The 13,551-nt window shown below is 51.9% G+C and overlaps 1 protein-coding gene across 1 annotated transcript in view; it reads right to left on the reverse strand.

Moving 5' to 3' along the window:
- Positions 1–10,112, reverse strand: part of LOC146766480 (uncharacterized) — a 54,693-nt gene extending 44,581 nt beyond the window's left edge. Inside the window, exon 1 of the mRNA XM_085588380.1 lies at positions 9,499–10,112. Coding sequence (XP_085444506.1) covers positions 9,499–10,112 — 614 coding nt within the window. The remainder of the gene's footprint in view (positions 1–9,498) is intronic.
- Positions 10,113–13,551: the final 3,439 nt, after the last annotated feature.

The raw sequence follows: 13,551 nt of genomic DNA on the forward strand, positions 1-13,551 counted from the left end.
CCGCCCCACCGCCGCCAGTCAGTGACCCGCTGCCAGAAGTGCAGCGGCGCGCGGGGTTCTGTTGGCGGAGGCTGGCGAGGAAAGCCAGAGGCGCGGAGGCCGCGGCTCGGGAGGAAATCCTACCCACGCCACCTCCGTACCCCTTTGAAAATGGCGCCGGCAGCCAAGGGGAGGGGCAGGGCGCGGGCATTCTCGGTGCAAAGAGCCCAGAGGCGCGGAGTTTTGCTAATGCGCGTGTGCGGGAGAAAGAGGAGGAGAGCGGCAGAGGGCTCGGAGCCGATCGGCAGCCGCGCCTGACGCCGCCACCATGTAAGGGAGAAACCCCCCCTGCAGGAGGGAGGGCGAGCCCGGGGGGCGGCAGCGGCGCCACCCCCGGGGGGAGGAGCAGGGTCGGAGCCACACAAAACGGCACCGAGCCCCGGAAGTTTGCTGGCATTCGACTTCTGACTCGGAGTCCGGCAGCAGCTCCGGCAGCTCTTCCGAGCTGCCGGGATCCGGCTGGGACTCTAAGACGAAGGGAACAGAGCTAACGCAATTTAAAACAAAACCAAGTAAAGCTTTAAGCTGCACTGAAAAGCAGTCACAATACGAACCAGCCCAGTTTACCGACTGGGGAGAAATAAAAGGGAAAAACACAACCCACCCCAAAACCTTGCCCCCAAAAGTCACCGACACCCCGGCTGGCCATGCAGATGTATTCCAGATAAGCCGCACAGCCGAGTCCGATCCAAACCCAATTTTTCGTATGCTAGAAGCTACCTTTCTAACCCTAAACGAAACCAAACCGAACCTGACTAACTCCTGTTGGCTTTGTTATGATGTTAAACCCCCTTTCTACGAAGGCATTGCTTTAGACACCCCCTTCAGTTACTCCACAGCCAGTGCCCCCCACCAGTGCAGATGGGACACTCCCCGCAGAGGAATCACCCTGAGTCAAATCACAAGACAAAGCAAGTATTTTAGCAATGCAACTTTAGCAAAGCAGAAAGGCAACTTCTGCACTAAAGTTGTCAAGCCAAACAGAAAGACCAATAAGTGGGTGGTCCCATCCTCATCTGGGATGTGGGTTTGCCAGCGATCCGGAGTGAGTCCTTGTGTGTTCCTTGCCAAATTTAATGACTCTATTGACTTCTGTGTCCAAGTTCTGATTGTTCCTAGGGTCCTGTACCACTCAGATGAAGAAGTGTACCACCTTTTCGAAGAACCTGACAGACTCCACAAAAGAGAAATAATCACAGGTTTAACTATCGCAATGCTGCTCGGCCTGGGAGCAGCTGGTACAGCCACAGGTGTCTCAGCCATCGCAACCCAACAGCACGGACTCTCTCAGCTGCAAATGACCATTGATGAAGACCTGCAGAGGATCGAGAAATCCATCTCCTATCTAGAGAAATCAGTCTCTTTGCTTTCAGAAGTAGTTTTACAGAATAGGCGAGGACTGGACCTCTTGTTCATGCAACAAGGAGGACTGTGTGCAGCTCTGAAAGAGGAATGCTGCTTTTATGCAGATCATACGGGAGTCGTTAAAGACTCCATGGCAGAACTCCGAGATAGACTGGCTCAGAGAAAGAGACAGGGAAACCCAGCAGAGCTGGTTCGAATCCTGGTTCAATCAATCACCTTGGCTCACCACCTTAATTTCCGCCCTAGTAGGTCCACTGGCAATACTGCTTTCAGCTGTTACCATAGGGCCATGCCTGCAGAACAAACTAGTCTCGTTTGTTCAGGCCCGTCTAGAACGGGCGAACATTCTGTTCGTGGGCCAGCAACAAATGCTGTAAACCAAAAACTGCGAACACAGTCAGTTGCAAAAGCCTTCAAAACTCACCTTGCGAGATTTACTCAGGTTTACCAAACCCCTTTTTCCTTACAAGTTTGTACCTCACTCCAGTGCCTATATCTACGACTACCTCATTTTTATTATGAAAAGGAGGGGGGAGATGTAGTAGATAGGGAAAGGTGAACGGAAGATTTCGGGACGTGATGGAAAGAAAGACCCCCATCCCCCTCTCACCCTGCAACATGTTATCCATTACCCCAAAGAATGTAACCACACATAATCCAGTAGTCTTCCACTCCTGACTAACCCTAGAGACCCTGCCAACCCCCCCCTGACGTAGCAGAGTCCCCCAAGACTATTTAAACCCATGAGATAAGATAATAAACGCTTTCGACCGTCCACCACATTGGTGTCCTGCGTGTGTCGTTAGCCCGAGTGGCCCAGGGGAGACTGGGCTGCCGTGCTGTTCCTTGCAACCAGGCCGCCGTTGTCTTCCATGAAGGCAACAGTGTACATTTTCTTGAGTTTGGCTATGCCAACTTCACCTGAGTCTTATAATAAAGCAAACAAAAAACTCAAACCAAAACCAACAAAACCCAGAAACAAACAAACCCACGCAAACCAATCAAACAAATAGATTTTAAAAATCCAAATAAAACCAAAGGGAATGAGGAGTTAGTATTAGTTTTGAGTTCATCACAGCAGGCAAGTGGCTGCTTTCCACGGGATCACCATAAAAAGCCACAGATAACAGCTGCTCCAAAATACACCCAACGGGAGAACCATCAAAGTCATACTTAGCAACTCTGGGGGCAGCTCCCCATGAAGGTGAGGGATGAGCACACAGTGGTACAGCTCCAGCCTTCCCCAGCCTCCAGGCTGCTCTTTGCTCCTGATGTAAGAGCCTTGCAGGACTGTGGCCCCTCTCAGTGCATTCTAAATCATTCCCACAGCTCTCACTGAGCCACTGGCTTCTCCAGAGCGAGATGCAGGCACAATCCTACTGCCTGCTGAGCCTCTCTGGGAGATCCTGAGCATCTTCCTGCCTAGAGCCACAAAAGAGCTCAGGCTCTCCCTGAACTGGGTTTTCAGGGAAGGTTTCCATGTCCCTGCGAGATGTGTTCATCGTTCATCAGGCTGTGCCCAGCCTGGATCAGGGCAGGTTGGATGCCACATGGGATCCATCCTTTGCCCTGCCATGTGATCATCCATGCAGTGGGGATAAAAAGCCAAGCACTGGGGAATCCCAGGTGCTGCAGCAGTTATATTTTTGGGAGAAACACAGAGCTGTGCATGGCCAGCTTGAAGTCTACACTGGTGTGAGCACCAGGCCTGCCATGCTGAGCCCAGGGCCACAAACAGTGCTCACCCTGGCTGGGACATTGAGTCTCAACATGGGATCCCATGGGACAGGGCACGCTGGGATTTGCCCCTGCAGCTACCCAGTGTGTCCAGAGAGACTGCAAGGAGACATTGACCTCTGTCAGTGGGACCCTCTGAGTGGGACAACCACTCCTGGGGTGGCTGTGCCAGCTCCCCCATGAACCTCCAGCCCTGGGAACCTGGAGCAAGTGGAAACCGCAACTTGGCCAATACTGCCTGTGCCTGAAGCAAATGGAAAGAGAACTGGGGTGGGAAAAATCACGGTTGTTTATTTACAGAAGAACAGCAATGAAAACACAGAACACATCTAGATTTGTAAGAATATTTGTAATAACAACAGTTTATAGAAGGTATATACCTAAGAACATATCTAACAAAAATATCTGAAATGTATTTACAGAAGACAAAACAACGCCCTAAAACCTATATCCTAAAGGCAACAACAAACTGTAAAAACTATGTACAAAAGGGTGCCATCTCTGTCCGTGATCTCCATCACTCCAGGAAGAAAAGCAGGTGCCATGGTCACTGCAGTCAGGCACAGAGAGGTCTTCCGTGTGTCCCAAGGCTAGCACAGCAGGACTCAGCTGCCAGAGCTGAGGCTGGCTGGGTCTGGGGGCTGGGCCTTAGGCACTGGGATGGGGCTTGTGTGGCCCAAAGCAAGCACAGGGCAGGCTGGGCATGGCCACCAGAACCCAATGCACTGGGTACCACAGGCCTGAGCAGAGACCACCCAGCCCAGCCCCGCTCCAGCCTGGCTGCAGGGAACCCACTCTGCCTGTGGGGACCACATGCCTGTCCTGCTGCTGGCATTGGTCTTCATCGCAGGACCATGGCCTCCTCTTCATCTTTTTCATCTATGTCCATGTCCTCGGTGTACTCTTCCATGTCCAAGTCCATCTCCTCTTCCACATCCACATCCACCTCCATCTCTTCCTCTCCAGTCTGCTCTCCATCCACCTCCATCTCCTCCTCCGTATCAATTGGGGTATCCACCTCCATCTCTTCCTCTCCTGTCTTTTCTCCGTCCACTTCCATCTTTTCCTCTCTATCAGCCTGTGTGTCCACCTCCATCTTGTCCTCTCTGCCTGCCACAGCCTGCAGAGGTAGCAAAACCTCAGAGTGGGGTCCCTGTCCCACCCCATCCGCCGAGAACTCCAGCCCACACCCGGGCAGCTGGGGGGATCCACCTCCATGGAATGGCACCGTACCTTCCTCAGGACAAATGCCAGCATCCTGCAGGGATGGATGGCACAATCCAGGCCTTAGGCAGCTTTGGAGACTGGAGAGATGAGCTATCTGGGCAGGAACAAGAAGGGTGACAGGAGCAGCAGGAGCAGCGTGCAGCGTGTGCTGAGCCCAGGGCCAGCGGTTGTGTTGTGCTGCTTGCTGGGTGCTGGCAGTTCCAGATGGGACATGGATTGTGACATGACCATTGAGCTAGAGAGCCTTTGGTTCCATGCTTAGCAACGTTCCCCCAGAGCATGGTGCTCAGAGCCCTGTTCCCAAGGATGGGGCATCCACAGCCTGGGCCAGTGGCTCAGCACCCTCAGTGGCAAAGAGCAGCTTCCTTAGATCCAGCTTCAATCAGCCTCCTGCAGCTGAAAGCCGTCCCCCCTTGTCCTGTTGCCACAGGCCCTGTGCAACACTCTGTCCCAGTCTTTCTTGTGGCACCCTTGCAGTGCTGCAGAGCTGCAGTGAGGCTTCCCCAGGGTCTCCTCTTTCCAGGCTGAGCATCCCCAGCCCCACGTGGACAGCAGGCAGTGTGATCAGGGGGAGTCCAGGCTGGAGTCAAATGGCATCAGGAACTGGGAGATGGAAGCTTTAGGCCCAGCTTTGCCTCTCAATGTACAAAATTAATAACAGTGGAGGGCAAGATGGTGGGACACTGGTTCTGCTCTAATTGGTGAATATAGTCTCTGGTTTTTTCTTTTTTTCTGTCATGCTGATGCAGGTTTGGCTGTTTGAAAGGAAGCTTGGCACAATATCCACTGTCTTCTCCATTTGTGAGACACCGAGCAGAGTCTGGGCAAGCTGATGTTGCAGAGCAAAACCTGCCAATGTACTGGTGATCCTGAGCCTGGAGGATTCAATTAAACCCAGCCAAAAGTAATTTCTGGAAAGTCAAGCCTGGTGTACATTTTCTTGAGTTTGGCTATGCCAACTTCACCTGAGTCTTATGAAAAAGCAAACAGAAAACTCAAACCAAAACAGACAAAACCCAGAAGCAAACAAACCCACGCAAACCAATCAAACACAGAGACTAAAATAGCCCAGATGAAACCAAAGGGAATGAGGAATTAGTATTAGTTTTGAGTTCATCATGGCAGGCAAATGGCTGCTTTCCACAGGATCACCATAAAAAAACACAGATAACAGCTGCTCCAAAATACACCCAACGGGAGAACCATCAAAGTCATACTTAGCAACTCTGGGGGCAGCTCCCCATGAAGGTGAGGGATGAGCACACAGTGGTACAGCTCCAGCCTTCCCCAGCCTCCAGGCTGCTCTTTGCTCCTGATGTAAGAGCCGTGCAGGACTGTGGCCCCTCTCGGTGCATTATAAATCATTCCCACAGCTCTCACTTGAGCCACTGGCATGTCCAGAGTGAGATGCAGGCACAATCCTACTGCCCGCTGAGCCTCTCTGGGAGATCCTGAGCATCTTCCTGCCTAGAGCCACAAAAGAGCTCAGGCTCTCCCTGAACTGGGTTTTCAGGGGAAGTTTCCATGTCCCTGCGAGATGTGTTCATCGTTCATCAGGCTGTGCCCAGCCTGGATCAGGGCAGGTTGGATGCCACATGGGATCCATCCTTTGCCCTGCCATGTGATCCTCCATGCAGTGGGGATAAAAAGCCAAGCACTGGGGAACCCCCAGGTGCTGCAGCAGTGATATTTTTGGGAGAAACACGGAGCTGTGCATGGCCAGCTTGAAGTCTGCACTGGCGTGAGCACCAGGCCTGCCATGCTGAGCCCAGGGCCACAAGCAGTGCTCACCCTGGCTGGGACATTGAGTCCCAACATGGGATCCCGTGGGACAGGGCACGCTGGGATTTGCCCCTGCAGCTACCCAGTGTGTCCAGAGAGACTGCAAGGAGACAGTGACCTCTGTCAGTGGGACCCTTTGAGTGGGACAACCACTCCTGGGCTGGCTGTGCCAGCTCCTCCATGAACCTCCAGCCCTGGGAACATGGAGCAAGTGGAAACCGCAACTTGGCCAATACTGCCTGTGCCTGAAGCAAATGGAAAGAGAACTGGGTTGGGCAAAATCACAGTTGTTTATTTACAGAAGAACAGCAATGAAAACACAGAACACATTTAGATTTGTAAGAATATTTGTAATAACAACAGTTTATAGAAGGTATATACCTAAGAACATATCTAACAACAGTATTTGAAATGTATTTACAGAAGAAAAAACAAAGCCCTAAAACTTATATCCTAAAGGCAACAACAAACTCTAAAAACTATGTACAAAAGGTGCCATCTCTGTCCGGGATCTCCATCACTCCAGGAAGAAAAGCAGGTGCCATGGTCACTGCAGTGAGGCACAGAGGGCTCTTCCGTGTGTCCCCAGGCTGGCACAGCGGGACTCTGCTGCCAGAGCTGAGGCTGGCTGGGTCTGGGGGCTGGGCCCCAGGCACTGCCATGGGGCTTGTGTGGCCCAAAGCAAACACAGGACAGGCTGGGCATGGCCACCAGAATCCAATGCACTGGGTACCACGGGCCTGAGCAGAGACCACCCAGCCCAATCCCGCCCCAGCCTGGCTGCAGGGAACCCACTCTGCTTGTGGGGACCACATGCCTGTCCTGCTGCTGGCATTGGTCTTCATCGCAGGACCATGGCCTCCTCTTCATCGTTTTAATCAACATCCATGTCCTCGGTGTACTCTTCCATGTCCACATCCATTTCCTCTTCCACATCCACCTCCATCTCTTCCTCTCCAGTCTGCTCTCCATCCACCTCCATCTCCTCCTCCTTATCAATTGGTGTGTCCACCTCCATCTCTTCCTCTCCTTTCTTTTCTCCCTCCACTTCCATCTTCTCCTCTCTATCAGTCTGTGTGTCCACCTCCATCTTGTCCTCTCTGCCTGCCACAGCCTGCAGAGGTAGCAAAACCTCAGAGTGGGGTCCCTGTCCCACTCCATCCCTCCAGAACTCCAGCCCACCAAGGCAGCTGGGGGGATCCACCTCCATGGAATGGCACCCTACCTTCCTCAGGACAAATGTCAGCATCCTGCAGGGATGGATGACACAATCCAGGCCTTAGGCAGCTTTGGAGACTGATGCTCTGAGGTATCGGGGCAGGAACAAGAAGGGTGATAGGAGCAGCAGGAGCAGCGTGCAGCGTGTGCTGAGCCCAGGGCCAGCGGTTTTGTTGTGCTGCTTGCTGGCTGCTGGCAGTTCCAGATGGGACATGGATTGTGACATGACCATTGAGCTAGAGAGCCTTTGGTTCCATGCTTAGCAACATTCCCCCAGAGCATGGTGCTCAGAGCCCTGTTCCCAAGGATGGGGCATCCACATCCTGGGCCAGTGCCTCAGCAACTGAGTCTTATAAAATAGCAAACAAAAAACTCAAACCAAAACCGACAAACCCAGAAACAAACAAACCCACGCAAACCAATCAAACAAATAGATTTAAAAATCCAAATAAAACCAAAGGGAATAAGGAATTAGTATTAGTTTTGAATTCATCATAGCAGGCAAGTGGCTGCTTTCCACGGGATCGCCATAAAAAGCCACAGATAACAGCTGCTCCAAAATACACCCAACGGGAGAACCATCAAAGTGATACATAGCAACTCTGGGGGCAGCTCCCCATGAAGGTGAGGGATGAGCACACAGTGCTACAGCTCCAGCCTTCCCCAGCCTCCAGGCTGCTCTTTGCTCCTGATGTAAGAGCCTTGCAGGACTGTGGCCCCTCTCGGTGCATTATAAATCATTCCCACAGCTCTCACTTGAGCCACTGGCATGTCCAGAGCGAGATGCAGGCACAATCCTACTGCCTGCTGAGCCTCTCTGGGAGATCCTGAGCATCTTCCTGCCTAGAGCCACAAAAGAGCTCAGGCTCTCCCTGAACTGGATCAAATACAGGAAAAGAGGGGGTAGAGAAGAACATCAGGGATGCAATGGTTGGAAGGCTCATGGGTGGTAGACAGGGAAGGGACCAATAGGGAATGCCAGGGTTCATTGTTAGGGACATAAACGAATGGGAAAACAGGGAAGGGAGAACTCACTAGAACTTGAACAGGTAAGGTTAAAAGGGTTGGGAAGGCCAACGAGCCAATGGGGAGCACAGAACTGGGACAAATTGACACAGTGCTGCAGAGCACCATGGGGGAAGATTGTTTCCTCACCCTGAGCTGTGAGGAATGTCCAGAGCCTGAAGTGCATCTCTCCAGGGGATTGCCACTGTTCTTTCCCCAGTAAGCTCACAGGCCTCCACACACACACACTGGAGATGTCTGGAGCCGTTCATCATTTCTCTGCTCTCCAGCACCAAGGCAATGGACTTTGGCACACCTCTGAGCTCATGCCCGTGGCAACCACCCCTGGCCATGGGGCTCCATGGAGCTGCTCTCAGGAAACCCTCCAAGAGTTGGGGAGTGCCCAAAAACTGCCTCAGGAATGTGAGATACCCCAGCATCTCTTCATTAATGGAGACTATTAAAAAACTCACCCAGTAGTGGGCTCCCCCTATCTTAATCATCCCCAAATTTTTGCTGTCTCATTCCAGACCACAGACCACATCCCTAATCCCTATCCCAACCCATCCCACTCCTCCTGGACATCATCATCCCTTCTCAAGCTGTACCTCCCCCATTTCACACCTCCCAATCCCCATCCCACCCCACCCAATGCCCATCCTGATTTGCATCCTGCTTTGCCCAATCCCCTTGCAACCCAATTTCACCCTGAGAGGCAGTGGAATTGAGTAATTTTGGGGTGGGATTCAGTAGTTTTTAGTGGCACTGAGTGGTTTTCAGCTGACAGATCAGTCCCTCTCATTTTTTGGAGAGCCAAGAAATAAAGAAAAATAAACCAAATAGCCCCCAAACTCCCTCATATCTCCCGGAATCCAAGATTCCCCAAAACACAACTAAGATGTGAGGCTTTAGATGTGTTTGATGCATTTGTTAATTTAAACCCCAATTTTCTGTGTTTTGAATGGAGGAAGATAAACGATAACTGGAGCAAAAATAAAAGGAACATTAGCCACATGGAATGTGGTCACCAGAGAGCTTATCAGGGTGGGTCCTCTGATGGGGATGGAGCTGGAGCAGCACACGAAGCTCTTCCTGCAGGTGGGGTTCTCACAGGGCTTCCTTTACTGGTGCCTCCGCTGGTGCCGGTTAAAGAACGAGCGGTCTGAGAAGCTCTTCCCACACTGGGGACACTCGTAGGGCCTCTCCCCAGAGTGGATGCGCCGGTGCCTGACAAGGTTGGAGCTGTGCTTGAAGCCCTTCCCACAGTCAGGGCAGAGGAAGGGCCTCTCATCCGTGTGAATCCGATGATGTACAAAGAGATTGGAGCTGGTGTGAAACCTCTTCTGACAGTCAGGACACTCATAGGGCCTCTCCCCAGTGTGGATACGTTGGTGGGTGGCAAGGGCAGAGCTGCAGCTGAAGCTCCTCCCACACTCCCCACACTTGTAGGGCCATTCCCCGGTGTGGATCATCTGGTGGCGAATCAGGGTTTTGCTGTGCCTGAAGCTCTTTCCACACTCCAAGCACTTGGAGGGCTTCTCCCCACCATTATGCTGCCCAGTGACCAACAGCTCCAAGTTCTGGCTGGAGCTCTGCCCACCTTCCTGGCCCAGGGTGGAACTTTCCTCCTCAGAGCACCTTGGGCTGTCCTTGCAGCCCCTCCTCCTGTGGGATCTCCAGGGCTTTTCCTTCTCGTTGGATTCCTGCACCGTGGAGCCGCTCAAAACAGCCTCTTCCATGAGGTTCTGCTGCAGGGATTTTTCCTCCCTGCTCTCCATCCTCAGATCCTGCTCTGGGAACGGAAGGACAGGGAGAGGATGCGATTTGCCTCCGTGCCACAGGGAAGGGCAAGGAGATCCCCCCAGAGCATCCCTGGCAAGAGGGCACTGGCAGCGGGGCTGTCCTGCAGCCAGGGGCCAGGCTGGGCTGGGAGATGGAGCAGGAGAGAGGGAGAAAGGGGAACTGACTTCCTCCTTACCTGACTCAGGGTCCCAGGGCATCTTCCTCTTCCTCACAACCTTCTCCTCCATCTGGCAAACGTTTGGGTATGGAAAATCCTGTTTTGGGAGGAAAACAAGGGATGAGTACATTGAGTTTTGTACTGGTTTGAAGGTAAACCAGTGGGAGAGTCTAAGCCAGCATTACAATTGAGTAAAAAAAATAGGATTAAGGCAATGATACAGAAACACTGGTTTAATCTGACAGAGTCAGGATATAACCTGACACCCCGTTGCTCAGGGTGGTGGTAGCTGTCTTATGAAATGGTGGCTGCAGTCCAGCTGGAGTGATGAACGTGATTCTGTCAAAGCAGTGATCCTGTAGAAGGGTCTGGTCTTCCTCTGAAGGTCCAGTGGTGGTTATGGAGCTCTTGTCCTCTGGGAATCCAGTAGGCAAGAAACACACCTGACACTCCTGGAGGACTGCAGCCACAATTCCAATTGGACTGCGGCCAACATCCTGTCCAACAGAGTGTCAGGTTGTATTCTGACCCTGTCAGTGTTGTTTTAGTTCACTTAATTGTTTCTTTTATCTTTTTATTTTCTTCCCTATTAAAAAACTGTTATTCCTGCTTCCATATTTTTACCTGACAGCCGTCCTTAATTTCAAATTGATAACAATTCTGAAAAAAAGAGTCTACATTTTTCCAATTCAGTGGGGGCCTGTGCCTTTCTTAGCAGAAACTGTGTTTCCAAACCAAAACACCTCCTTTCTCTCCTGCCTTCCTTTCCCTGCTCTGTTTCTCTCTCATTGCCTCCCTTGACCCAGGGCAGCTCCCTCCAAAGACCCTGCCCTGATTTCATTCCGAGTGCAGGAACTACAACAACCATGGGTGAAGTTATGAAGGCTGACAGTGAAATGTCACTTTAAGATCTTGCTCCACTTGGCTTTTGGCTCTTCCATAAGAGCTTTGCCTTCAAGAACAGGAACATCTTTTCCTGGCTGGGAACTGGAATTCCAGCCCCTGGGAGCATGTGCCATGGATCCCAGAGGGGCATTCCTGAGGCTCCTAGGGTGCTGCTCCTGCCGTGCTTCCCAAGGAGCTGTGCAGGGCAGGGGACAAGGTGCAGCAGCTGTGTTGGTTCTGCAGTGTCACAACAACCCCTGGTTCCATAAGTTTCTGCACTTCCAACAGCGGTTCCTGGGTTCCATGATGCCCTGCTGTGTCCCCATGGATATTTGGTGTCATGAAGTTCTTCAGTGTCACAATGGCCACCTCACTCCATGAGCTTCCACAATGTCCAAATGGCCTCCTTGGATGGGCAGTGTCACCATGGACCATTGGCTCCATGCAGCCCCGCTGGGTCACCTTGGTTCCATGAGGTTCTGGGGGTGTCTCCATGGTCTCCTTGGATCCACAGTGTCACAATGGACCACTGGATCCACGTGGCCCTGCTGTGTCACCATGGCCCCTTGGTTCCATGGGACCCCAGGGTCACAATTGACTCCTTGCTTCCATGTCAACTCCTCGGTGCCAAAATGGCCCCTTCGTTCCATGGGGAACACAAAAGATTTATAGAAACATTGAGCAAATAGTGCTTAACATATCTGGGAACATCTGTTTGCATTCCAAAGAGAGGTAAAACGTGAGGATGGCACCAGCAGCTTCCATCTGCAACAGAGATCCAGGGAAAGGACAGGGACAGAGAATTCAGCTGGGAGACTCAGAGAATTCTGCTTTCAGAGATCATTTCTGGCCACACTGTCCCTTGTAGAAAGGTGACACCATTCCAGGCAGCCTGTACTGAGCAGGTGGCTCCTGAGTTGGGTTTGTTGTTTAGGAAATCTGCTCAGGCTTTTCAGTTCTTTCTTTCCCAAGAGGAAAACTTCTCCTGGGCCTGTGTGCAGGCAGAGCCCTGAGGAGAGCAGGTGGGACATGGTGTAATGGGCTGGGACATGGAGCTGCAGAGCTCAGGGACAAGGTTCTGCTGCAGGGCACAGGGATGTCAGTGCCAGGTGGGCGATGTCAGACAAGGTGAGGCTGGGGGTGAGGAGCAGCTTGTCCAAACAGGGTCAGCCCTCAGGGGGCTCATTCTTCTACATGCCCAGACCTCCTCAGGAGAACTTCAGTGTCAGGATCATCTGGGGAATGCTTCTATCCGCTCTTCTCCAAACTGGGAAATTTAAAAAAAACACTAATTTGATTGAAGAATAAAAGGTCATGACGTGCACTTGGAAATCTTCCTCCCTAACAGAACTGCAGACTGACTCAAATCAGCTGCACAAGCCCTGGAGGCTTGCAGACAATGGAATGAAGACAAACCGCCCCTGAGGGCTTTCTGTATTTTGATGATCCCCACCGTGGTTTTGGGACTGAGTCCAGGACCCTGAGACACTGAGAGAAGGCTGAAGAAGCTGCTCAAGGAGTCAGAAGCAAAATTCCAAGTCCCTTGGAACATCACTGGGCCCCACTGAGGGCAGGGACTGCCAAAGGCTCCCAGGGACTGGTGAGAGCAGATCCTTGAGGCCAGGATTGCAGGGAGTCCAAGGCTCAGAGCAGGGAACTGCAATGCTGAGCAAGGCCTGGGCTGGCTGGGGGAAGCAGAAAGGCCAAGCCCTGAGCCCAGCCTGGCACAGCAGGGCCCGTCCCTCAGGGGTGGCTCGGGGCTATTTGTGGGGCAGGGGGATGTGAGGGGCAGCAGGGACAAATGTCACAAACCTGTGTGACCCTGCAGATCCTCATGGAACCAAGGGGCCAATGTGACACTGTGGGGCCCCATGGAAACAAGAGGCCATTGTGAGTCTGCAGGGCTGTAACACCCCAGAACACTTTGGGGTCACCAAAGGTTCCTTTACTTGATTTTGTTGCACAAGAGAAACACCAGCCAGATATTCTCATCATGGCCAGATGCAAAGAATCTTTTGGTAGGACGGGACCCACAAGGATCATCAAGTTCAGCTCTTAAGTGAATGACCCAAACTGGGATTAAACCCACAACCCGGGCGATACCGGCACCATGCTCCAACCAACAGAGCTAAGAGGTCAAAATGACACAAATTTTTACTGGCAAAATATAGACAATCAAGGAGCTTGAGCAAAGGGTTTCATACAACATCCACTTCAACATAAAACTCTTATCATAGCATTAACTTCATTAACTTTGCCCACTTTACCTAAAAACCTTTAACCCTTAAGATGTTAAATTACCAAAAAATGTTCCAGGTAAGCAGGATTAGAAG

The sequence above is a fragment of the Lonchura striata genome, chromosome 10, assembly GCF_050655825.1.
Source record: "Lonchura striata isolate lonStrDom1 chromosome 10, ASM5065582v1, whole genome shotgun sequence".
Classification (NCBI taxonomy): Eukaryota; Metazoa; Chordata; class Aves; order Passeriformes; family Estrildidae; genus Lonchura; species Lonchura striata.